This window comes from Labeo rohita, chromosome 16, assembly GCF_022985175.1.
Source record: "Labeo rohita strain BAU-BD-2019 chromosome 16, IGBB_LRoh.1.0, whole genome shotgun sequence".
NCBI classification, from domain to species: domain Eukaryota; kingdom Metazoa; phylum Chordata; class Actinopteri; order Cypriniformes; family Cyprinidae; genus Labeo; species Labeo rohita.
The window spans coordinates 14,838,722-14,862,619 of NC_066884.1; the positions used below are offsets into that span (position 1 = coordinate 14,838,722).

Consider the following 23,898-nt stretch of genomic DNA (forward strand, 5'->3'; position numbering starts at 1 on the left):
ATAAATTAACAGAACAACTTATTCAGTAGCACATAACCATGCAATCCATGCTGTTGTTTACATCTGAGTATCGCCAATATGGCCATACATCCCGGTAACTGCTCAAACCATGACATAAGCTAATAAACCGTAACAATAACTAATTACATACTAGCCTATTTACACCAATAATCTTTCAGACTGTGTAGTTTTGCTAGTTAATGTGAAATGCATTTTCACATTAACTAGCAAAACTACACAGTAATTGTTTAAGAACATGTAACTGTTCAATAATTCACTAATTTTCAATTTTTAATGTACTACATTTTGATTTTTATTTGTTTCAGTGTATTGTAGGCTTAGTATTTTTATATATATATATATATATATATATAATCATGAAATGAATGAATGAATACATACATTAAATAAATCAAATAAGCTGCAGATGGTGACAGTTTCATGTGTCCTTACAAATGTTGGTATTCAGATGAAATGAAAAGATTCCTTTATTAAATGTGTATAGCTGGAATTTTGTGTCATCTATTGTCAACAATTTTGCTGCTAAATTTAACAACTTTTTAGACTACGTAAGCAACTTTATCCAAAAAGGCACCTATCAACCTTGCACCTAGCAATTTTTAACATTTATTTGCCAACTTCTAGCAACTTTTCAAAAGGAACTCAGTTAATGTTAATATCAGTTAATATTCATTTTCACATTAACTAGCAAAACTACACAGTAATTGTTTAAGAACATGTAACTGTTCAATAATTCACTAATTTTCAAATTAAGATGTATACATCAGCTGAAAGCTGAATAAATAAGCTTTCCATTGGTGTATGGTTAGTTAGGATATGACAATATTTGGATATTATTTGAATATCTGGAATCTGTGGGTGCAAAAAAATCTAAATATTGAGAAAATTGCCTTTAAAGTTGTCCAACTGAAGTTCTTAGCAATGCATATTACTAATCAAAAATTAAGTTTTGATATGTTTATTGAAGGAAATGTACAAAATATCTTCATGGAACATGATCTTTACATAAAATCCTAATAATTTTTGGCATAAAAGAAAAAACAATCATTTTGACCCATACTATGTATTTTTGGCTATTGCTACAAATATACTATACTATACTACTTATGACTGGTTTTGTGGTGCACACGTTGATTTTTTTAAAGCTGCCTATAGCAGCTTCCCTTGAAAATGAGTTGGCAGCACTGCCTACAATTCACCACCAAACGCAAGAGCAAAACAATAATAATAAAAAAAATTAAAAAGCGCAATGGGAACTATTTTTGGTTCAACACAACTGCAGTATTAACTACAATATTAGATCGAACACAAAAACGACATTTGACACTATAACAGAGATTATCGATTTCAAGCTGAAGTAAATGGGCTCTGCCCCTTTTACAACAAAACAAACAAAACACAAAGCGTCTGATTACAGGTCACGTGTCAGTCTGCAGTGCTCGTTCCTTCAGGCATTTTGTGCGTCGCGTGCGTGCGCGCGCACGTCCAGTTTGGGTAAAAGTAACTGAGCTGGAATGAATACAATACACTATAGGAATTAATTGCTATTCTCTCAATGAATTTGCAAAGGTAAATCTTTATGTCACGCGTATGGCGGTCATCAGAAAGCAATTGTCATTCTTCGAGTCGTTTTAACAAAGATAAAAACTGGCCTGTCATTTTTTTCCTCTCTTCTTTTTGCACATAGTTTTATCCCCTCGGAACGGTTTAGCTAGTCAGCTGGTACAGCATTAGCTGCTTGGCTAGCTCTGCTGTGCTAACTGGACAATGAGAGGTTTGACTTGAAGTATGATCTTTAAAATGATGAGGTGGATTATTTATGCTCACGGGTTTAGCAGCTCTGTAAAGAAAGACTTGAAAGTTATATTAATACTGCAGGAAATTTGAGAAACTCGTTAGCCAGTACCTAGCATTAGCTAGCCATGATAATCCAATGAAAAGAGACAGCTTTATATTTTTATGTTTTTATTGTGTTTAAGTTCTACCGTTAGGTATTTTAAAAGGTTAAGTTTTCCTTACAGGATAACCAGTTTTTAACGTAAGTTAGCGATTTAATTTGTGCGCTAGTCTGTCATAAATGGAGTACAGTAGCTGGTTAGCTCAGTTAGCCACTGTTATGTCTGAACGCCTTTTCATGAACTTTAATGTGCTTACTTGTTTTCTGTTGTTTGCATGTAATAGTTCTACTTTGTGACACGTTGAGGTGTGCAAACGTTAAAAAAAACTTAATGTTCCTGACAGGGGTGTACCAGAATACAGTAGGTTGAGTAAAGGCCTGGTTTAGGGTGCATTTTGCAAGCTGGTAAAATATTTGAGCATATGTTCCTTAGTCAGCTTGAATGAAGCCATGCATGTTCATTGGTTTATTTATTGAAAATACCACCCATGCAAATGCAATGCATGATTAAAGTGTCAAATGTTTGTCTTAATGTTTGTTTTAATATAAAGTTGGTATAAAATGTGAAGCATTTGTCCATGCAAAATGGTTCATAGACTCATAGATCATTTCTTTATGTTCACAGGTCCGTCCACAGGGCGAGAGAGCATTTGTGTCTTGAGAAAGACCTGGTAAGAGTTCACTCAAAATGAGCAAGAAACCTCCAAATCGACCAGGGATCACTTTTGAGGTTGGCGCCAGGGTCGAGGCCCAGGACTACCTGCAAAAATGGTATGAATTTGTTTTGAACATCCATGTAAAAATACAAAACAATCACTGCTGCTTGCGTATTATGTTAAAACAGGAGTTTTTCAACTGTGGTCCCAATTGTGGCTCCAAGGGAGTGCTGGAAATATTTAGAGAAAAACTGTGAAAATTTATGTGAGTGATAAAAATACGTAAATGCCAATTAGATAAGTAAATGTATAAAACATGGTTAAAATAAGTAAATAAATGAGTGAAAATAGATCAGACAGTTCAATGCTAAAGAAATAATAATAAAAAAAACCACAACAGTAACATGTTTTTAACCGTGTAAACTGGGTCTTTATATAGTAAACTATATAGATGCTTTTTTAAAATTAGGCTGATTGCAAATGGATCATTATATTTGCTCTGTGGCATTTATAACGGTTTTAAAATACTCGCTTGGTTAATTTTGTCTCATTTAAAACAAATAGGAGTTAAACTGAAACATTAGTCTGTTTGTGTTACTTTCTTTAGTAGTTTTGTTTAATGGACTGTTTTAATCTAGTGTTCTGTGCTTTGTTTTGTTGATTTTTAAGCTATTAATGTATCCATAATCCATGTTGAATGTTTTCTTTGCAGGTACCCTTCACGTATCGAAAAGATTGATTACGATGAGGGAAAGATGCTTGTGCATTTTGACCGTTGGAGCCATAGGTACGATGAATGGATTCTCTGGGACAGCAGCAGACTTCGGCCATTAGAAAGACCGGCACTCCGCAAAGAGGGTCTCAAAGAAGAGGAGGTGTCTGTATGTTTGCAGTACTTCCTCTTTTCAGATATGTTTATGGTCTGAAATGTCTAGGATGACTTGGCAAGCATGAAAAATGCAGGGAACTTTGTTGGCTGTTAGAGTGTATATGTCGAATGAAGCTGCTAAAATAAACTTTATTGACGTTTTCAGCCACTCAAATGAAATAAAAGAAAATCTCATTTGTTAATGAGATGAGTGATTGATTAATTCTTGTCTTACAAACATTTCTGCCAGGAGAGACTCAGCGAGATGAGAGCATCTCGCCTTCGTGAGCTTCCTGGAAGTACAGAGAGCACAGAGGACCAAAAAGACTTACCCCAGCAGAGACAAGTACATACCTCAATTGCCCATCTACCTTGATCTGGCTCTCTCAAACTGCTTGTCCCATCATTGTTTGGGTTTTTCCTCCATCTACATAGCCAAAACCTTTTTAATGTTTTTTGGGCCGCAAGCAATCATCCATTTAAAAAAATATATACACAGGATTTTGTGACTTATATTTAAAGGGGTGTTTTTCAAGTTCAAGTTTTTCAATGAACTGACTGTCTTATGCTCATCTATTATTAAGACAAAATATGCAGTAAAATGAGTAAAATTGTGAAATTATGTTAAAAACTGATTTTATATTTTAATATTTCACACTGTAATCTGTGGTGGTAAAGCTGCTCAAGAAACATTTCTTATCACTGTTGAAAACAGTTTTGATGCTTAATAGTTTTTTTTTGGAAACAGTGGCATATTCTTTCAGGATTCTTTGTTGAATGGGAACTTTTATATGAAAAATATACATGTTCTTTGTAACAATGTAAACAAAAAAAATCTTACTGACCCCAAAATTTTGAATTGTAGTATATTTAGAGAAGGCTTTCTTTTCCGAAGTATAGACATAAAGCAGATAAAGTATGATTAATAATCTATAAATACAGTTGAGGGATGTGTGTTTTGCTTGAATTGAATTTTAACTAGTATTTTAGCTTATCTGTGTGGTTGTCAAACTACTATAATCAGCTTGGCAGGTGCTATATGAAATAATCAGAGGTTTGCGGTGTGTTCATTACAGTTTGTTCTGCTCTAACCATTCACTTTTACAATCACAGCACATCCCATATCTTCAATACAGGCTTTGTTGAATTTGTCTGGGTTGTGTTGACTGTAATTAATTGCATGTCTGTTTTGTTTTTATCGCATCTTTAGGAATTGAGAGATGGTGAGGAGGTGCTTGCCCGGTGGACAGATTGCCGCTATTACCCTGCCAAGATTGAAAGTATCAACAAGGAAGGTAAGAACACCTTGCTGATCCTTCAGGACAGAAACATAATTTTTCTGACAGTGTGCAATATAAAGTTAATTGCAATTATAATTAAGTTCAAATGAATCTGTTCTCTTTTTGGAAAGGACAGGATTTAACTGAATGCATCTATTTTCTTTGTACTTTAGGCACTTACACTGTCCAGTTTTATGATGGAGTCATTCGCTGCGTGAAAAGAATCCATATCAAGTCCATGCCAGAGGATGCAAAAGGACAAGTAAGTTTATGAATGTGACTACACAGAGACCTCATCATTTCTTTTTTTTAGGTTTGTTTCTCATAGCTTGATCATTTTTGAGCATGCTTTAAAGTTAATTGTGTATTTCAGTGTGGGCCTATATAGCATTGTCCTTGACCTCTTCCTCTCTTTCAGAAGGTAAAATGCATGGGGTCAATCCTGAATAATTTTTGAAGACAAGCAGCTGGTCCACACAGTTGCATCTTTGTACCAGTCAGGCAGCTCAGGGATGCCAAATCACTTTATTCTACCTCCTCAGTTACCTTTATGTTTTTGCATGTTAGCCATGGTCAGAGGTGTGTTTGTGACCGGTCCATGTTAGATGTGACTGATAGTGAACTGGTTTGTGTTCAAGCAGGACTGGATCGCTCTGGTGAAGGCTGCTTCAGCTGCAGCCAAGAATAAAGGAGGGAACAGGCCACGTACCAGCGCCAACAGCAACAAGGACCGAGAGGACAGGAGAGAACAGCGGTCGGATGAAGAGCTTGATGATGATGATGAAGAGGATGATGATAGTGAATCAGAGAAACTTGGTATGTGATTTGTTAGGGCTTTTCTTGCCGAATGATAGGGTTCGTGCAAGGTGCTTCAGGTGTTTGAAGTACTTGAATTTGACTTTTTGAAATTTCAGGCCTGGAAAATTCACGCAATTAAAAAAATAGATATAATAATTTTTTTTTTTTTTTTTTTGCTTATTTCAGTTAATGTCAGAAAAACAATTGAGCCAAGCCAGTAGTAGTACTGACTGTGTCGTGTAAACATGGCTAAAAATGTGAAAAGAGGAACAGATAAACCAATTCAAGTTGAGTCACTTGCGCTGGAACTGCTCCAATTGATTCAAACTTGTGACTTTGATCATTTATTTCAAGCGATTCACTACCAAAAACCAGATCAAATTAAAGGAGAAGTCCACCAACGATCCCAGCTAAGGAAGAAGGGTCTTATCTAGTGAAACGATCTGTTAATTATTTTTGTTAAAAAAAATACAATTTAAATACTTTTTTAATCTTAAACGGTCGTCCTGTCTTGCTCTCCCTGAACTCTGTGTATTCTGGCTCAAGACAGTTAGGGTATGTCAAAACTATAGGATATGTCGTATTTTCTCCCTTAACTTAAAAAATCTTTTCAAAATCATCCTACATCGCTGCAGAAATTCTGACCCAGTCTTTGCAAAGTGAACATGCAAAGAAGATCAAACACACTTAATGAAAAAGGTAAAACAGCAATATAGGACAATTTTGAAGTTGAGGGAGAAAATACATTGTGAGATTTTCGACATACCCTAACTGTATTGCCGGAATACACAGAGTTCATGGAGAGCAAGACGAGCATTTGACATTATCTAAATTGTATTATTTTAATAAAAATAACCAATCGTTTCACTAGATAAGACCCTTCTTCCTCAGCTTTACAACCGCATTTGGGATCGTTTGAACCCTCATTTAGACTGCATTTTGGAAGTTCAATCTCAGGACACCATATCAGTCCATTATATGGAGAAAAATCATTAAATGTTTTCCTCAAAAAAAACATGATTTCTTTATGACTGAGGAAAGAAAGACATGAACATATTGGATGACAAGGGGGTGAGTACATTATCTGTGAATTGTTGTTCTGTGAATGGACTTCTCCTTTAAAAGAGCCATTAATTTTCGAATTTCGACACCGCTTGTAACTATTTTAAAAAGATGAAAATGGGTGAAACTCTTAATCAGTGAAACCATTGCATCGCAAAATGATTCACTGTTGCGAAGTGCTTCAATTGGATCGCGTATCGCACATCATTTGTTTCAGATCGGGACTTTAAATCGCGTATCACGAATCATTTGATTTAGGTCAACACTTTGCATATCGCGTATCATTTGATTTAGATCGGGACTTCGAAGCGTGTATTGCAAATCATTTGATTTAGAATGGAATGGGTTTGTGAATCATTTTGCAAATTGAATGATACGTGATTTGAAGTCTAAATAAAATGATTCGCAATCCATGCTCCGAGTCCTGATCTGAAATGATTGTTCGCGAATCGTTATTCAGATCGGGACTTTAGAGCGTGAATCGCGAATCATTTGATTTAGATTGGAACTTTGGAGCGGGTTCGTGAATCATTTGATTCAGATCTGGACTTCGGTGTGGGTTCGCAAATCGTTTTCTTTAGATCGAAACTCCAGAGCGTGGAACTTGGAGCGGGTTTGCAAATCTTTTGCTTTAGATTGGAATTTCGGCGCACAGAGTCGAATCATGCGTTTCAGATCAGGGTTTCGGAGCGATTTCACAAATCTTTTTTTCTGTTTTTTTTTCTTAAACGCTTTTGTACAAAACAAAACAAAGAAAAGAAAAGAGTATGCACAAATACAAATCCCTTAAGAAAATTAACCATGGTTTTACTATAGTGAAGTGTAGTATACTTTTTTTTTTTTTTTTTTACTAGTATACTTTTGTTTATCTACTTCTTTTTTTATTGAATTTGAAATAGAAGACGTTATTCAAAAAGTGAGATCTCTGATTGAAGTCCTTAATAATCAAAAGAGTAGTGCTTGAAAACTCCTTGAAAGTCCTGGAATTTCATTTTACAGTGTCTGTATGAACCCAGCAATGAATTTCTGGATGTTTTACGGCAAAGTTCTTATCATTTGGTTGGAGACTGATCTTAAATGCGCACTTCATTCATATTGTACAGCTACATCTGTCTGTTTCCTGCTTTGCACAGCAGAACTTGACTCAGAAGATGAGGACAGTAAGCCGGCTGTTGAGGAGCTTGAACCGGCTACAGCAAAGAGGAGGAGCAAAAGACAAGGCAGCTCATGCAGCAGTAAAAGGACGCGTCTCAGCAAGGGGGCAGGTAAACAACGTAGGTCATAGGTCCTTGAAATTTTGTCGTGGACAATGAGTCCCTTAGAGTCAAAAATGTTGAGATTCAATATCCTAAATTCATTTTTAATAGTGAAAATCAACATGGCGTCTATATTTTCTAAATAAACTGTGTCACTAAATCAGCAGTGTATAGTGATTTTGATGTTTTGTGTGTGATTTTCTTTTTTAATTATCAAGGGTGTGTTGACACTGAGTCTGAATGCAAAGCAGAGTCAAAAGAGCTTCCAGTAACATCACAGCAGGTATAGATGAAACATGACCTACTGTTACAAACACTATGATCACTGTAGTACACACATTGTGTCATGTTTACTTTTCTACCCAAAAGAAAGCGTCAAGTGCAGAGGCAAGTCCAGCTGAGGAGAAATCCCAGTCTGTCAGTTGTCCAAAAACCCCAGCATCCCTCTCTAGCCCTCCTCTCTGCAAGTCTCGCTCAAGAAGACTCAAACATGACTCGGGAGAGTCCACCACAAGCAGTCAGAACACAACCACAGCCCCCGAACCCAGTCCTTCACCCAGTTCGACACACACCCTCCCAGAAAGCACACAAACTGGTAGGTATTGTTTATGTATTGTCAACTGTCTGAAGTATCAACTGTCTTGATATTTCATATTAAACATATGTGAAAATAATATGCATGTCTGTTTGTGCATAGCCCCTAACAACTCCCCCCAGAGAAGGAGACGATCTCAGCGTCTAGCAACGAGCTCTGACCAGGCTTGTCCCTCTTCACCACACATGAGGGATTCCAGCACTCACCCTCCTCCCCCTCCTCCTCCTCCTCCAGATGACCCTCAGAAAGCTGGTGAGGGACATAAAATCGCATAAGCAGAACTTGTGGCATAGTAAAGCACTCAAAAAACAGTTCAAAAGTTTGGCGAATTTTAAATGTTTTTTTAAAGGATTAGTTCACTTCCATAATAAAAATGTCCTGATAATTTACCATGTCATCCAAGATGTTTATGTCTTTCTTTGTTCTGTCGAAAAGAAATTAAAGGAGAAGTCCACTTCCAAAACAAAGATTCACATATAATGTACTCACCCCCTTGTCATTCAAGATGTCTTTCTTTCTTCAGTCGTAAACATTTCAGTCGTTTTTGAGGAAAACATTTCTGCATTTTTCTCCATACAATGGACTGATATGGTGCCCTGATTTTGAGCTTCCAAAATGCAGTTTAAATCCGGCTTCAGACGATGCCAAATGCAGTTGTAAACAATTCCAGCCGAGAAAGAACGGTCTTATCTAGCTTAACGATCGGTTATTTTAATAAAAATAATAAATATTTATATACTTTTTAATGCCAACCACTCGTCTTGTCTTACTCTGCCTGGACTGTTTTTGTTTTGGTTCTTGACAGTTAGGGTATGTCGAAAAACTCCCATCTCGTGTTCTCCCTCAAGTTCGAAATCGTCCTATATCGCTGTTTTACCTTTTTTGTTAAAGGTGTTTGATCTTCTTGCAAAGTCTGGGTCGGTACTTCTGCAGCGATGTAGGATGATTTTGAAATGGTTTTTGAAGTTGAGGGAGAAAATACGATTGGAGTTTTTCAACACAACCTAACTGTCTTGAGTCAGAATACACATGACAATAAAATGAAAATAACCAATCGTTTCGCTAGATAAGACCCTTCTTCCTCAGCTGGGATCAATTACAACCGCATTTGGGATCGTTTGAAGCTGCGTTTTGAAAGTTCAAAATCGGGGCACCATACCAGTCCATTATATGGAGAAAAATGCAGAAATGTTTTCCTCAAAATCATAATTTCTTTACGACTGAAGAAAGAAAGACATGAACCTCTTGGATGACAAGGGGGTGAGTACATCATATGTGAATCTTTGTTTTGGAAGTGGACTTCTCCTTTAAGGTTTTTAAGAAAAACATTCCAGAATTTTTCTTCATATGGTGGACTTCAGTGGGAGCCATTGGGTTGAAACTGCAGTTTCATTGCAGCTTCAAAGGACTCCCAAATGCTCATCTTGCACTAGCTTGACTTCACTCATTTCGTAATCACGTTGGAAAGGTCACGCGTGATGTAGGCGGAAATATCGACCGAGTGTTTAGAAAATAAAGTCAAACGCCCTTTACAAAAACCATGATGTTGGACGATTTTGAAGTTGATAGAGAAAATTAGATGAGTTTTTCTCCCTACCCTAACTTTTTGAACCGGTGTACACAGACGAAGAACTAACCACGCATGATCTTTCCAACGTGATTATATAATGTATGAAGTTGCTTATGCGCATTGGAGAGCTAGTGCAAGATGAGCATTTGTGGTTAAAAAGTGTACAACTTTTCAGTAACCCTTAAGCCGTGTGGAATGTTAAGGGAATGTTTAACTTTGAGTAAAACGCTGCACTCGTCGCTGTCACTTTCTAGTCAGCCAACCAGTCACAGTAGAGGAGGGGCGAGACTAATCCCGAACAACCATCTCACCATGTTTATATAACGACTGAACCACAATGGAGAAGTTAATATTGCTTGTCTCCAAGTATTTATGTCTTTACCAGATCGTAATATTGTTATGAAACATTATGCTTGGAGAAACATTTAATTCGTGATGCTTCTGCCATATTACTAAAGCATATTTCATATCATAGCTCAGCATCTCAATGGAAAAAGAAAATGCTGCGCTCTCAAGCGCTCACAGCTGGGCGCTTTCAGCAGAGCCCCTAGCGTTTTCAGCTGGCTAAAAACACTTTGGTGGACACGCAGTCTAACTCCAGATTTTAGTATCACATGGTTCTTCAGAAGCCATTCTAATGTGCTGATTTGGTGCTCAAGAAACTATTATTAAAAAAAAATCTTACTGACACAAAATTTTTGAAAGGTAGTGTGTATGCTGGTAGCACCACTCTAGAATAGTGTGTTTTGAAACTGCATCAATACCTGATCTGTGTATGTTATTTTTTGTTTAGTTGAAGACAGTAGCACTGCAGTTAAAACTGAAGCTCCTCCACAAAAGCCAGCTTCAGGAAGCCCATCCACAGCTCCTCCCGCTAGCATTGCTCAGTCACCAATCACTGAGAAGGACAAGATGACTGATACGTTGTCCAGTAATCAAACAACTCTTGAAGGGAACTCGCCTTCTGTAGTGACGGGTAGGTTGGCTGTGTAACGACAGAACTGAAACCCTTTATGATGTTTCTCCATGAACCTGTTGAAGGACACTTTGTGTTTTGTTGATATAGTAAACAGCAAAGTCACATACCAGGATATATGGAAAATATCAACAATAGATTGTGTAATGGTAATGACTGTAATGGTGTTGCTACTGCGCTTTTGTGGTATGTAAACACTATGTAATATCTGCTCATTTTATTTTCAGCTGCAGTTCAGAAAGTTCCTTCCAGGACTCCTAAAGCCAACAAACACGCCAGAGAGCCAAGTATGAAACATCAACTGCCACTCACTGCAATCACTATACATATGTATATATATATATAGTGGTATCTAACACAGACCTTCCCCTTCCTTTTCAGTTATTAACACCAAAAAGTCTGATGACCCCACTGCTCCTAATGAGTGTATAATAGACCTGGACCATAATAAATTTAAGTGTAAAGTCCCTGGCTGCTCTAAAGCATTCCGGAAAGCAAAGCTGCTGGACTATCACCTGAAGTACTATCATAACACTGAGAAAGAAATGGACAGCGAGGTCTGCTCACCAGAGAGGATGGGCCGCACCAGGGCCACGTCTGCTTCCATGCCTACGAGCACCTTGTCAGATATGCCAGATAACAAGAGACGCAGGACCGTCTCTACTTCTTCCTGTAGGTTGTTATTTGTCAGGGACATTACAGTTAAATGGCTATTGAATGAACAGTTGCACAATTAAACTGAACTCTGTTCTTCTGCTTTGGGTCTTAGCTCTGTCCTCTCAGGGCTTCATGCTTCAAATGGACAGCTCTGGCTGTGTGCGGCCTCCTAAGTTCTGTAAAAAGAAACGTTCTTCTGCCTCTGTCAGTTCAGACAGTACAGAAGTCTCCCTACCACCTCCCACCTTTGATAATCTCCATGACAAGATTATCAAGAAGGAAAAGCACCTAGATGGTGAGATACGTCTGCAGATTTTAAAGATGATGAATAGAGTTCTTCCCTTTGTCTATTTTCTTTTTAACCTTTTATCATATATATGTTTATTATGTCTTCAGGACTTTGTATAAAGACGGAGCGGAAATTCAAACTGGAGGATAAATGTCAGTTATTTGGTGAGTTTACTAAACTTTATGTAAATTTTACATTCTTAAACCAATATGTTTTCATCAAATCTTGTATATCTTTCTCTGCTATAGTGAAAAAGAGGGATAAAGACAGAAGGGACAGGAAAGAGAAGGACCTTTTCCGAATTAAACAGAAGAAAAAGAAAAAAAAGAAGAAGAAATCAAAACTGCACTGTAAGTTTTAGAGGTTTTTTACTTAAAACTTTTAAAAATACTTAAAATCTCATATCTGTGTGATGGGGAAAAAAAACTACAGTATCTTTTAAAATATATTTATTTTAACTTTGTTCTAAATTGCCTCATTTCAGCTATCTATTTCATAAGGGTGAGCGATATGATCAAAATCTTAGGAGTAACGATAGGAGTAATTTTATTTCTCGGTAACAATATATATCATGATGTTGTTTTTGCTTTAAATAAGGTCAATTTTTTGATACCATATAAATTTCATAGTTCTTGTCACCAGTGTAAATATAACAAAAAACTAATACTAATCGAAATAAAAAAATAAAATAAATCAAGCTTATTGAAGATAAGTAAACAGTCAGTGATTAAACAAAACACTAATTGCAAGCATTAGGACAAAAAATGCAGTAAAACAAATAAAAAGAAATATTACATACATTTATAAAATAAATTAAATGCATTCTCTTTCACTGCTGATTGCGCTTTAACGGCTTAAAATCACTTGTTTTTAAACCACAATGCTTAAAAACACTTGCAAACAATAGGTTTTGTTGACAAATTTCTCATGTCTACTGGCATATCGCCCATCCTGACTGTTTCACTCTATAATAAGTTGCTTGTAAATGTTCGAGTATGAAATGAAAGGCTCATATTGTTCTTACTTTGTGCTAAGGTTACTCAGACCTGGATGAGATGTCGTTAGCTTATTTGGATAGACCGTCTTCCCCAATTCATCGTTCATCCTCTAGTGCCTTCAAGCACAGCACCTTCCAATACCCTCGTGCCATACTATCCGTCGACCTCACCGGGGAGAGTGAGTATCTCATTGATTTACAGCCTTTTGTAGCTACTTTCCAATAGTGATATCATTTTGGCTGTAGCGTATATGGTGTATGGTATCAGTGATGTGCTGTGATGTTAAGCCTCATTTCATGTCCTACTTCCTTTTCCAATCTCAGACCTATCAGACATCGACTTTCTGGAAGACTCGACCACTGAGAGTTTGCTATTCAGTGGAGATGAGTATAACCAGGACCTAGACTCGATCATTATGGAGGACTTCCAGGATGAGGATGATGATGGTGCTGATGAAATTGTTCGCTGCATCTGTGAGATGGATGAAGAAAACGGCTTTATGATTCAGGTAGGGTTTATATTACGTTTGTGCCATCTGATAAACTTGGAAAATAGTTAACACTCTCTCTGTAAACAAACAATTTCATGCAAGGAACATCTTAAATGTGGTGAAATGGTTCTAAATACCTTTGTTCTGAATCTGTTGTCTGTAGAATTGCAAATAATAGTTTCCTGATAATATATCTTTCTGTACAGTGTGAGGAGTGTATGTGCTGGCAGCACAGTGTGTGTATGGGGCTTTTGGAGGACAGCATCCCTGATCACTACATATGTTACATCTGCAGAGACCCTCCAGGTAACAATCCTGTGCAACAATATTGTGCACAAAGCCTCAGCAGGATTTTGTATCATAAAAATATCAAATGTCTGTTTCCTAAAAGGAAATTAAGCTTATGTAAATATAAAAATGAAATTGCTCCAGGATTGTTATTGAACTATGTGCTTTTTTCAGGTCAGAGGTGGAGTGCTAAATACCGCCATGATAAAGACTGGCTACAAAAGGGTCACATGTATGGCCTGTCCTTCCTCACAGAGAACTACTCTCATCAGAACGCCAAGAAGATCGTGTCCACTCACCAGCTGCTGGCTGATGTTTACAGTGTTAAAAACTTGCTCCATGGCCTTCAGCTAAAGATGGATATTTTACAGTAAGAGACACTTTTTTGCAGAAGCCTACCAAATTCTTTAAATTAGGTGACATTATGGAAAAATACATATTCACTACTATAACAATTATTGTATATTTTCTCATTAAAGGGGAAGTCCACTTCCAAAACAAAGATTCACACATAATGTGCTCACACCCTTGCCATCCAAGATGTTCATGTCTTTCTTTTTTCAGTTGTTTTTTGAGGAAAACATTTCTGCATTTTTCTCCATATAATGGACTGATATGGTGCCCTGATTTTGAACTTCCAAAATGCAGTTTAAATGCGGCTTCAAACGATCCCAAATGCAGTTGTAAACAATCCCAGCCGAGGACGAAGGGTCTTATGTAATGAAATGATTGGTTATTTTCATTAAAAAAGTACAATTTAAATACTTTTTAATCTCAAACGCTCGTCCAGAAACTCCAATCGTATTTTCTCCCTCAACTTCAAAAATCATTATAAAATCATCCTACATCACTGCAGAAGTTCCGACCCAGTCTTTGCAAAGTGAACATGCAAAAAAGATCAAACACCCTTAACAAAAAAGATAAAACAGTGATGTAGGATGATTTCGAAGTTGAGGGAGAACATGAGATGGGAGTTTTTCGATATACCCTAACTGTCCGGAATTTTTTTTTTTTTTTCTCTTTTTCTTTTTCTTTTTTTCTTTTTTTTTGAGGAAAACGATTTTTCTCCATATAGTGAACATCAGTGGTGGCCAAAAGGTTGAAGGTCAAATTGGAGTTTCAAGGCAGCTTCAAAGGGCTCTACACAATCTCAGACAAGGAATAAGCAAAACAATCAGTCATTTTCTGAAAAAAAAAACAAAAAAAAAATTTAAACACAAATGCTCGTTTTGCACTAGCTTGACTTCACTCATTACACAGTCATGTTGGAAAGATCATGCGTGACATAGGTGGAAGTATCGACCCAGTGTTTACAAAGCGGATATGCAAAGAAAGTCAAACACCCTTTACAAAGAAGGTAAAAGAACGATGTAAAACCATTTTGAAGTTGGAGGATAAAATGAGATGGAGTTTTTCGCCCTACCCTACCTTTTAACCGAAGTACACAGACGAAGAACTAACCACATGTGATCTTTTCAATGTGATTACATAATGCAAGATGAGCATTTGTAGTTAATAAGTATATAATTTAATTTTTTTTTTTAGAAAATGACCGATCATTTTGATAGACCAGACCCTTAGCCCTTATCTGGGATCATGTAGAGCCTGTTAAAGCTGTGTTGAAACTTTAATTTGGACCTTCAATCCATTGGCCACCACTGAAGTACACTATATGGAGAAAAATTCTGGAATGTTTTACTCAAAAAAAAAAATTAATTTCTTTGCAACTGAAGAAAGACATGAACGTCTTGGATGACATTGGGGTGAATAAATTCTCAGGAAATTTATGTTCTGGAAGTGAACTAATCCTTTAAATTGATCTTCTGATATACAACTGTAGAAGAAAAGATGCAGGCTCAATAATACACTTTTTTTCAGGAACAAACATAATCCAAGTTTGCACTTGTGGGCCCGGTCTTGGGTGAACTCTGATGAGGACCAGCCTATGGGTGGCGTTCCAGACTGCCTACATTTCAAAGAGCACCTCAACCAGAACTCAAACCCTGAAACTTATATAACCAGTGAGCACAGCTACCAGAAACCTCCCGGTACAGGCCTTGAACACACGAGGGACGAGCAAGGGATGCAAATGGCTTCTCAGTTTAACCGAAAAGAAGAAGAGGTAACCAAGAAACAGTTAAAACACAGATCTGGATGGGGTCAGTATGTGAAAGAATAAAGAGTTTGAAATCAATGCTGTTTATTTTGTGGTTTGTGCAGGTGAGCAATGCCATTGCTCTGTCTGGATGTGTAAATGACAGCAGTCTGGGCTCCATGGAGCAGGCCAGGAATTGTCTGCAGTGGCAGATGAACCTGCTTACACACATAGAGGATGTTCAGAACCAGCTGTCTGGCCGTATGGACCTCATAGAGAAAGAGCTAGATGGTAAGGGGGAGAAATACCGGTAGTCCCATGAAGCAGCTCTTGGAGATGCCTTTTTTTATATTTTGCTAAGGTTTCGTTCTTTTTCTCCTTTTCATCCTTTCTGTATGAAGTGCTCGAGAGTTGGTTGGACTTCACAGGAGAATTGGAGCCCCCTGATCCCCTGGCCCGACTCCCACAGCTCAAGTGCCGCATCAAACAGCTTCTGACGGACCTAGGAAAAGTGCAGCAGATGAGCACGCTCTGCTCTGTGTGATACACACATTATAGTGTGTTTTGAGCTTCTAACACAACCTCTCGTTTCTTCGCACACAACTACGTGTTTGAGAAGGTTTATTCAACACCATTCTCCTGTTCAGTAGATGTGCACTTTGTGCAGTAAAACAGTGGCTATCACCAAGTATGAGATAAGGAAATGTCACACTAAATGTGTGAAACAGGAAGATGTCAGTGTGTTCATGCCGAGTCTAAAAAAAACATATCTGCTTAAAGAAGATTTTGCTCTTCAGAATAGAAGGAGGTCACAATAGCAGATTAATTTTTACATGTTAACAGAAGGAATGATCTATTTTACAAAAAACCTGAAGAGGTCACAACACCACAGATGAATTTACGTTTGCATCAGTTAGACCCCCAAAGCAAATCCAGTCTGTATTTCCTCTCTGTGAGCTTAAGGAAATATGAACTTGATGGAAGTGGGTCACTGATAACAGACCGTTTAAGAGTTCATTAGCGTTTGAGGAAATAAATCTGGCTATAAAGGTTTTTGCCACTTAAAAAGACACTTTAAAGTGCCAAGAAAACAGACCACTATGGTCTATTTTGATTTCCAGACACACACAGTTCAGGATTTACACGTTTTTGAAATGGATGTTGCATTTTAGACCAAGATTGGGCTCATTTGTGGTCTGATACACTGGCATTAAAGGTTCACAATGCCAACAAACTCATTAGACCATCACCTAGGTAGTTTTCATACAACAACTCATCTAAAACTTTAGCATGTTTCTCTACAGTCTTGATGGATCCTGTAGCGATTCACAAGAAAAGAAGCTACTCTAATTTTATCCAGGATGTCCAGAGATAGGTGACTCTTCTCACTAAGGTCTGTTTATCATGTTGATACCATGAAGTAAGCTAATCCTGAGATGGATGTAAATGCATATAATAAATCCATTTAGTTCATTTTTTTTCTCGGAAAATGTATATACAGTTTTTATAACTGTAAGGAAAAACAACAAAAAAACTAAGGCATAAGAGGATAATACTTGAAAATGCCTGTTTAATCTCAATTTCTATTAATCTGTACAAAGAGTGTTTTAGAATTTAGATTTAAAACTTGAAGTTTCTTTTGACGAGAGATACCAGCTGTACATTTAAAGAGTTTATTTAAAGACCTGATGTAATTATCTGTATGTACAACTTCATTAAAAAAAATATTCTCAACCTTTTTTGTGCATGGTCATGGTTTACACTTCCTTTATGCAATAATGTTTGTATGTAAATGTTAATTTCTGTTCTCTTTTATATGTTTTGTATTTTTATTTCTTTATAAATGTTTCTACAAAGTATTTTCTTCTACTACACACAGCTCTTGTCATCAGTGTTGGAAGTGGTTTTCAGATGACTGATGCTGCTGGTTCTTCTCAAAGAAGCACTCTCGAAAGTTCAAGCTTGGCTGCTTACTTTACAATGTCCAAAATGTTCTTATTCACCACCAGGTACTCTAACCAGACTGGAGAGGTTTGTGTTTTGTTAGATAAATCCGTAAAATGACAAAATGCTGAACAGGTATGACAATGCACATCTTGGCTATGGTATAAAAGACACTGCAGTCTTATACTGTTCACTAGGAGAGTTCTTGCATCCTAGAGAAGATGCAGAACATGGAAAAGATGAATCTGCATTGTGTAACCTTCACGGTGTTTAGCATCATCTCTCTGACTTGTGGAAAGATTTCAGGTGAGTGTCTGTCTCCATGTTACTGTAAGTCACTAAAGGTTCTGTATTTAAGTTTGTATTGATTAGAAAGTCATCCACCTGTTTCTTCCTCTCAGAGTACCAGCTGGAGACAGAGAGTCTGAGTCAATGTGAACAGCTCAGGGCCGTCAGTTCAGCACAGGGACATCAACACGTTCCCCAGTGCTCTGAGGACGGCCGTTTTAGGTGCATTAATGTGACTGATATTGTATATAATAATACATAAATGTACTATGGTATGGTATTTTAAAGTTTGGGGGTAAAATAATCCATCCTTGCAGGCATGTTCAGTGTAATCATGGAGGCGGGGAATGTTGGTGTGTGAATGCAGAAGGTCTTGAGATACCTGGGAGTCGACAAAATGGATCCACGGTTCATTGTAAGGCATTCTTCATGTTTCCAACATGTTCAACATTACAAAAAAGTTGCTTTACTTACGTTCGTGGTCTCGGAAAACCTGAATGTAACGCATGAATAAATGCCAATTACCAGCTGTGTCAACATCGCTGTTTGCACTTATGTCACGATTTGGTCAGTTACCTTGATCCGCGGCCATATTGGCAATACTCGGATGTAAACAACAGCATGGATTGCACAGTTAATGTACTACTACATTGTTCTGCTAATTTATGCTGTCTAAACCATGGAAAAAACGTGTAGAAGCTGCTAAATCATACTGAGAAGGAGTTAGTAAACAGGAAAGGGCGCAATATTTTGGCAAACTAAAGTTAATAGGTGGTAAAGATGCATACCAGCATTATTAATTAAAACATTAGCTTAATATTTCACCTACCTGATTGGAAATGATAAGAACAAACACGAATGTTGTAAAGGTTCTTGCCCTGGAAATCCTGGTTCGGTTTGGGCAACCACAAACTCCTTGTTTTGTTCCTTAGACAGTTTTTTGCACACTTTTTCTTGATTTGTTATAACTTTTGTCAGTCTATAGTACTCCAGATGTTTTCCCATTTTGACCAGTTATTACAGCCCAAAACATGACAATAACTGACCATTTTCAGCAGCAATAAAATTTGTTTCATTCGGCATTGTTTTTGTTCAGTGCCATCAATATGTAAAATTCTGATTTATATATTAACTGTTTTACAATATTACTTTTTTAACTGTGTTTTTGATCAGTTGAATGCGTCCTGTTTTCTCTTTGTAGGTTTAACCTCATGCCAGCTCCAGAGACAGCGGGCACTGCAAACTGAAGGCATCACCCTGGTGCCAGTATGTTTGGACTCAGGTGAGTTCGAGCCGGTGCAGTGTGATGCGTCCCGTAGCCAGTGCTGGTGCGTGGATCAGGAAGGCATGGAGATCTATGGAACCAGACAGAATGGAAAGCCCTCAAAGTGTGAGTGAATTTTTTTAGTGTTATTTTAATTTAATTTCCTGGATGCATTGGTCTGAATGAGTCTCTGAAAGGTCAGGATTTTTAGCTGCTTTAATAGCTGTGAGTCCTAAATTTCTGGTTGATGCTGACATGGATAGTCTGCTTTTTAACTTCAGATGTACTGTACAATGTGTTTTAACCCTTGATCCTAGGTCCTGGTACTTGTGAGGTAAGACAGCGGCGACTCCTCCATGGTATCGGCAGACCCTCTCCCCCTCAGTGCTCAGATGACGGGGGCTTCTTACCTGTGCAGTGCAAGTTTGTCAACACCACTGACAGAATGATATTTGATCTGTTACACACTTTTAACAGGTGAGACATGCGGTTTACCGTTCAAAAGTTTGGGTTTGGTAAGATTTTATTTCATCCAAAATACACTACCAGTCAAAAGATTTTAAATGCAAATGTATAAAAATTAATACTTTCATTTAGCAAGGATGCTTTAAGTTAATAAAAAGTGATGATAAAAACAGTTATAAGGTTACAAAAGATTTCTATTTCAGATAAATGCTGTTCTTCTGAACATTCTATTCATCAAAGAAACCTGACAAAAAATTACACTTAGCTGTTTCCAACATAATAATAATAATATTAATTTTTTTGAGCAGCAAATCAGAATATTAGAGTGATTTCTCATCTTGTGACTGGAGTAATGATGCTAAAAATTCAGCTTTGAAATCATAGGAATAAATTGCATTTTAAAATATATTCAAATAGAAAACAGTTATTTTAAAAAGTAAAAATATTTCAAATCTGTTTTTGCTTTGGAACAAATAAATGCAGGCTTGGTGAGCAGAAAACATTAAAAATCTTACTGTTCAGAAACGTTTGACTGGTAGTGTACAGTAAAACAGTAATGTTGTGAAATATTATTACAATTTAAAATGTGGAATATATTTTAAAATGTAATTTATTCCTGTCGTCTCAAAGCTGACTTTTCAGGAGCCATTACTCCAGTCCTCAGTGTCACATGATCATTCAAAAATCTGTGGTCAAGAAACATTTTTCATTATAAATTAGTTGTGCCCCTTAATGTATTGGGGAATACCACAATACATTATTTTCATAATTCTTTGACAAATGGAAAGTTGAAAAGCACAGCATTTATTTGAAATATAATCCTTTGTTACATTTATAATGTCTTTATTGTCATTTTTGATCTTTTTAATGCATCCTTGCTAAATAAAAGTATTAAAACTGTATAAAAACTTTTGAATGGGAAAAGCAGCCCGAGCTGTACATGTTTAACCACTAGATAGCAGTATTGTGTCAGTCAGAAGAAGCATTGTATAATATCCTGATTTTCCTGGTTTTCCAAGTTAATCTGTTAATGTCTTCTCTAACAGTAAATTGAAGTTTGATTGAAGTTTCTTTTCTTTAACAGAGCCCCAGAAGTGTTCCAGACCTTCAGTGCTTTCAGAAAGGCCTACCCAGAGCTCTCTAGTTATTGTTTCTGTGCAGACAGTCGTGGAAGAGAGATGCCCAGCACAGGTTATATACACCTCTTCAGTCATATCCAGGTTAAAGAACTGGGCCATAAGCTTGTAGGTTTAAAACTGTGATTGTGCCCGTGCAAAACACTGAACCTCTGTTTGCCCAAGGGCAACTATGATTCTGGGTTGTCATTCCAAGATCAGTTTTTCCTGATTAAGTGGTGATTTTGTGTGCTGTTAAAAAGATTAACTGTTTTGAGTTTGGGTGTAGGTGTGGAGCTGCTGTTGGATGAGGTGTACGACACAGCGTTTTCAGACCAGACTGCAGGAAGTACATTTGCACAGTCAAACATGTATCGAATCCTACAGCGACGCTACCTTGCCATCCAGCTGGCCGTGAGCGGGAGATTTAGATGTACGCAAGATTTTGTTAAAAGAGAAGACACTATAATGATGATGTCATATACTGCAATCTAAATAATCTAAAAATATCTAAATATTCTTAAGGATATGCATTTTTGATTCTCAAGTTCTTACTTTGGACCACAAAACCAGAAATAAGGGTCAGTTTTTTGAAAACTGAGATTAATGCATCGTCTGAAAGCTGAATAAATAAGCTTTTCATTGATGTATGGTTTGTTAGAACAATATTTGGCCGAGATACAACTATTTGAAAAAAAAAAATAAAAAATCAAAATCGCCTATAAAGTTGTCCAACTGAAGTTCTTAGCAATGCATATTACTAATCATAAATTAATTGTTCATATATTTAAGCTAGTAAATTTACAAAATATATTCATCGAACATGATCTTAATATCCCAAAGATTTTTAGCATAAAAGAAAAATCTATAATTTTGACCCATACAATGTATTTTTGGCTACTGCTACAAATAAAGCTGTGCTACTAAACTGGTTTTGTGGTCCAGGGTCACATTTGTCAATTTTAAGTTAATTTTTCTTGCAAATGGCTTTTCCTTGATTTAAGAATAAATACATTTTCCGATAAATAAATGTGAAATAAAATATTTTTTAATTTACAAATTTTAATTTTTTTTCTGCTATAATAAACTTAATCTTTTATTAATAACCTTATTTATTTATTTATTTATTTTGTTGACTAATAAATATTAGTTTCCTGTACATGTAAGGATATATTATGGGAAAAAATAGTAGTTGTTATTGCAGTGCAGGACTACAATCTTACCTAATTTTTATTCTTTTTGTAAGGTCCCACCCCATGTGAGAGTGAACGGGCCGCAGCTTTTCAGGCTGGCAATTCCTTTGTACCCTCCTGTACTGATAACGGAGCATATGTGCCAACCCAGTGTCAGTCCAGTGGCCAGTGTTGGTGTGTGGATGCTGATGGCAAAGAGGTCTTTGGCACACGCCAGTATGGAGTTCCAAATTGCAGTGAGTTTGGCCTTAGTGTGTAGTTCATAGAATATTCATAATTATGTTCCATGATGCCATCTCTGATAACAGTAAATCTTGTAAATATTAATCAATAACTTAAGTAATGTCCAGGTAGTTAGAATATATTCATAAACACTATCTAATTCATCCATTCTAGCTTGTTTAAGCTTGATTAAGTGATTTTACCTGCTAATGGACTGGTGAAGCAAAAACAAATAATTTTATCGGTCCCTTGGTGAGTGAAATGTTGCGTAGAATAGAGTTTGTGCACTGACTAATGTTGCGTTTCTTGTTTGTTTAGGCACTGGAGTGAAAGACTGCCTCTCTGAGAGGAGACAAGCCCTCTCTAGCCTTTTTTATGGCCCAGCTGGAGACTTCAGCAAGAGCAACGTGTTCCCCGATTCCAAAGACACCCTCTCTTTTCCTGGTACTTGCAGTCCTGAATTCCAGGAGCTTTTGGCCAACTCTGGTCTTCTTCAGTCATTGCCAGAGCTGGAGCGTTCAAATGTCAGAGACATTTTGGCAGAGGTCCTCCAAGGGATGTTTCCCACTGGGGCTCTTGCCCTGAAAGCTCTTGCTTTCACCTCGAATCCCAAGAGACTCCAGGAGAATCTCTTTGGAGGAAAATTCCTAAAGAATGCTGGCAATTTCAACTTCACAGGCACTGTTGGAAACAGTGGTACATTGAGCTTCAGTCAAGTTTTCAGTCAGATTGGTCTGACGCAAGCCACGACTGATTTGATGCAGTTGGCCAAGACCTTTACAGATGATTCTGCCAGTCTTAATCTGGACCAAGATGTCTCTGATTCATATGGCCGTTCGGTGAACCTGAAAAACAACCGAGAGGTGATTAAACTTGTTTCAATGGCTCTTGAGAGCGAGCAGTTTCTCTCTACCCTTCAAGAAGCAATCAAACAGTTGAAAGCAGAAGAAAGCACCCAGTTGGCTCAACTCTTTCGTGCCATTTTCCAGAAATCAGATGTTTGCAAGTCTCCCACTTTGACTCTATACGTGCCTCAATGCACTGAGGATGGGCGATACCGGGAAGTTCAGTGCCATGGCTCAGAGTGTTGGTGTCTGGACACTCGTGGTCTGGAAATAGCAGGTTCTCGCACCTCTGGATCCAGACTGAGATGCTCATCTCAGTGTGAGAAAGAACGTCAGATGGCGATTGCAGTCAAAGCGAGCAGTTCTGCAGGATCTGAGGTCTTCATTCCTAAATGTGAGGCTAATGGTGCTTACGTTGCACGTCAGTGCCTTGGCAAAAGATGTTTCTGCGTGGACCGTTCTGGAACAAAGCTCAGCATTCAGAACTCAGGAAGCTCTCTTCAATGTGAGTCTCAATGCTAACCACAGATGATAAATTACACTGCCAGAGAGGATCATTCCTGTATTCATGTAATTAGACACACATTTATTCATGTAATTAGACACACATTTAAATGATCTGGCACATATGTAACAAACAACTAACATCACATCTTAATTATGCAGTATGCAGATTTTATTATCTTGCTTTATGGAGCTTTTAAAAGGGATAGTTCACACAAAAATAACAATTCTGTCATGAATTACTCACCCTCATGTCGTTCCA

At 37.2% G+C, this 23,898-nt stretch overlaps 2 protein-coding genes across 7 annotated transcripts in view; both read left to right on the forward strand.

Moving 5' to 3' along the window:
- Positions 1-1,451: 1,451 nt before the first annotated feature.
- Positions 1,452-17,396, forward strand: phf20l1 (PHD finger protein 20 like 1). 5 transcript variants are annotated; one of them, XM_051131866.1, is made up of 24 exons: positions 1,452-1,590; positions 2,544-2,689; positions 3,287-3,455; positions 3,693-3,788; positions 4,653-4,737; positions 4,896-4,984; positions 5,361-5,538; positions 7,716-7,856; positions 8,057-8,121; positions 8,208-8,433; positions 8,536-8,685; positions 10,797-10,979; positions 11,207-11,266; positions 11,361-11,651; positions 11,749-11,931; positions 12,033-12,089; positions 12,174-12,275; positions 12,961-13,101; positions 13,247-13,431; positions 13,620-13,719; positions 13,876-14,071; positions 15,580-15,823; positions 15,922-16,087; positions 16,198-17,396. In XM_051131866.1, exons 2-24 carry the CDS (start codon positions 2,607-2,609, stop codon positions 16,338-16,340), a joined length of 3,333 nt encoding a protein of 1,110 aa, XP_050987823.1. In that variant the 5' UTR covers positions 1,452-1,590; positions 2,544-2,606; the 3' UTR covers positions 16,341-17,396. The 5 variants fall into 5 exon arrangements, with proteins under 5 accessions (XP_050987823.1, XP_050987827.1, XP_050987824.1 ...); XM_051131870.1 differs by having other exon boundaries at positions 7,716-7,847; XM_051131867.1 differs by having other exon boundaries at positions 7,719-7,856.
- A 525-nt stretch (positions 17,397-17,921) lies between these two features.
- tg (thyroglobulin) overlaps positions 17,922-23,898 on the forward strand; it is a 45,398-nt gene continuing 39,421 nt past the window's right edge. For both annotated transcript variants that reach the window (XM_051131468.1, XM_051131470.1), the window contains exons 1-9: positions 17,922-18,046; positions 18,142-18,250; positions 18,346-18,443; positions 19,230-19,418; positions 19,610-19,769; positions 20,842-20,948; positions 21,162-21,305; positions 22,119-22,301; positions 22,606-23,637. In XM_051131468.1, the coding sequence (XP_050987425.1) occupies positions 17,962-18,046; positions 18,142-18,250; positions 18,346-18,443; positions 19,230-19,418; positions 19,610-19,769; positions 20,842-20,948; positions 21,162-21,305; positions 22,119-22,301; positions 22,606-23,637 (2,107 nt within the window). In that variant the 5' untranslated portion in view covers positions 17,922-17,961. The remainder of the gene's footprint in view (positions 18,047-18,141; positions 18,251-18,345; positions 18,444-19,229; positions 19,419-19,609; positions 19,770-20,841; positions 20,949-21,161; positions 21,306-22,118; positions 22,302-22,605; positions 23,638-23,898) is intronic.

Bases quoted from the DNA above. Each gene is read 5' to 3' on its own strand.
- phf20l1 (XM_051131866.1), top strand. From the start codon at position 2,607: ATGAGCAAGAAACCTCCAAATCGACCAGGGATCACTTTTGAGGTTGGC. The intron at 7,857-8,056 runs GTAGGTCATAGG...TTAATTATCAAG, and splicing joins CAAGGGGGCAGGTAAACAAC to GGTGTGTTGACACTGAGTCT. The intron at 8,122-8,207 runs GTATAGATGAAA...TCTACCCAAAAG, and splicing joins TTCCAGTAACATCACAGCAG to AAAGCGTCAAGTGCAGAGGC.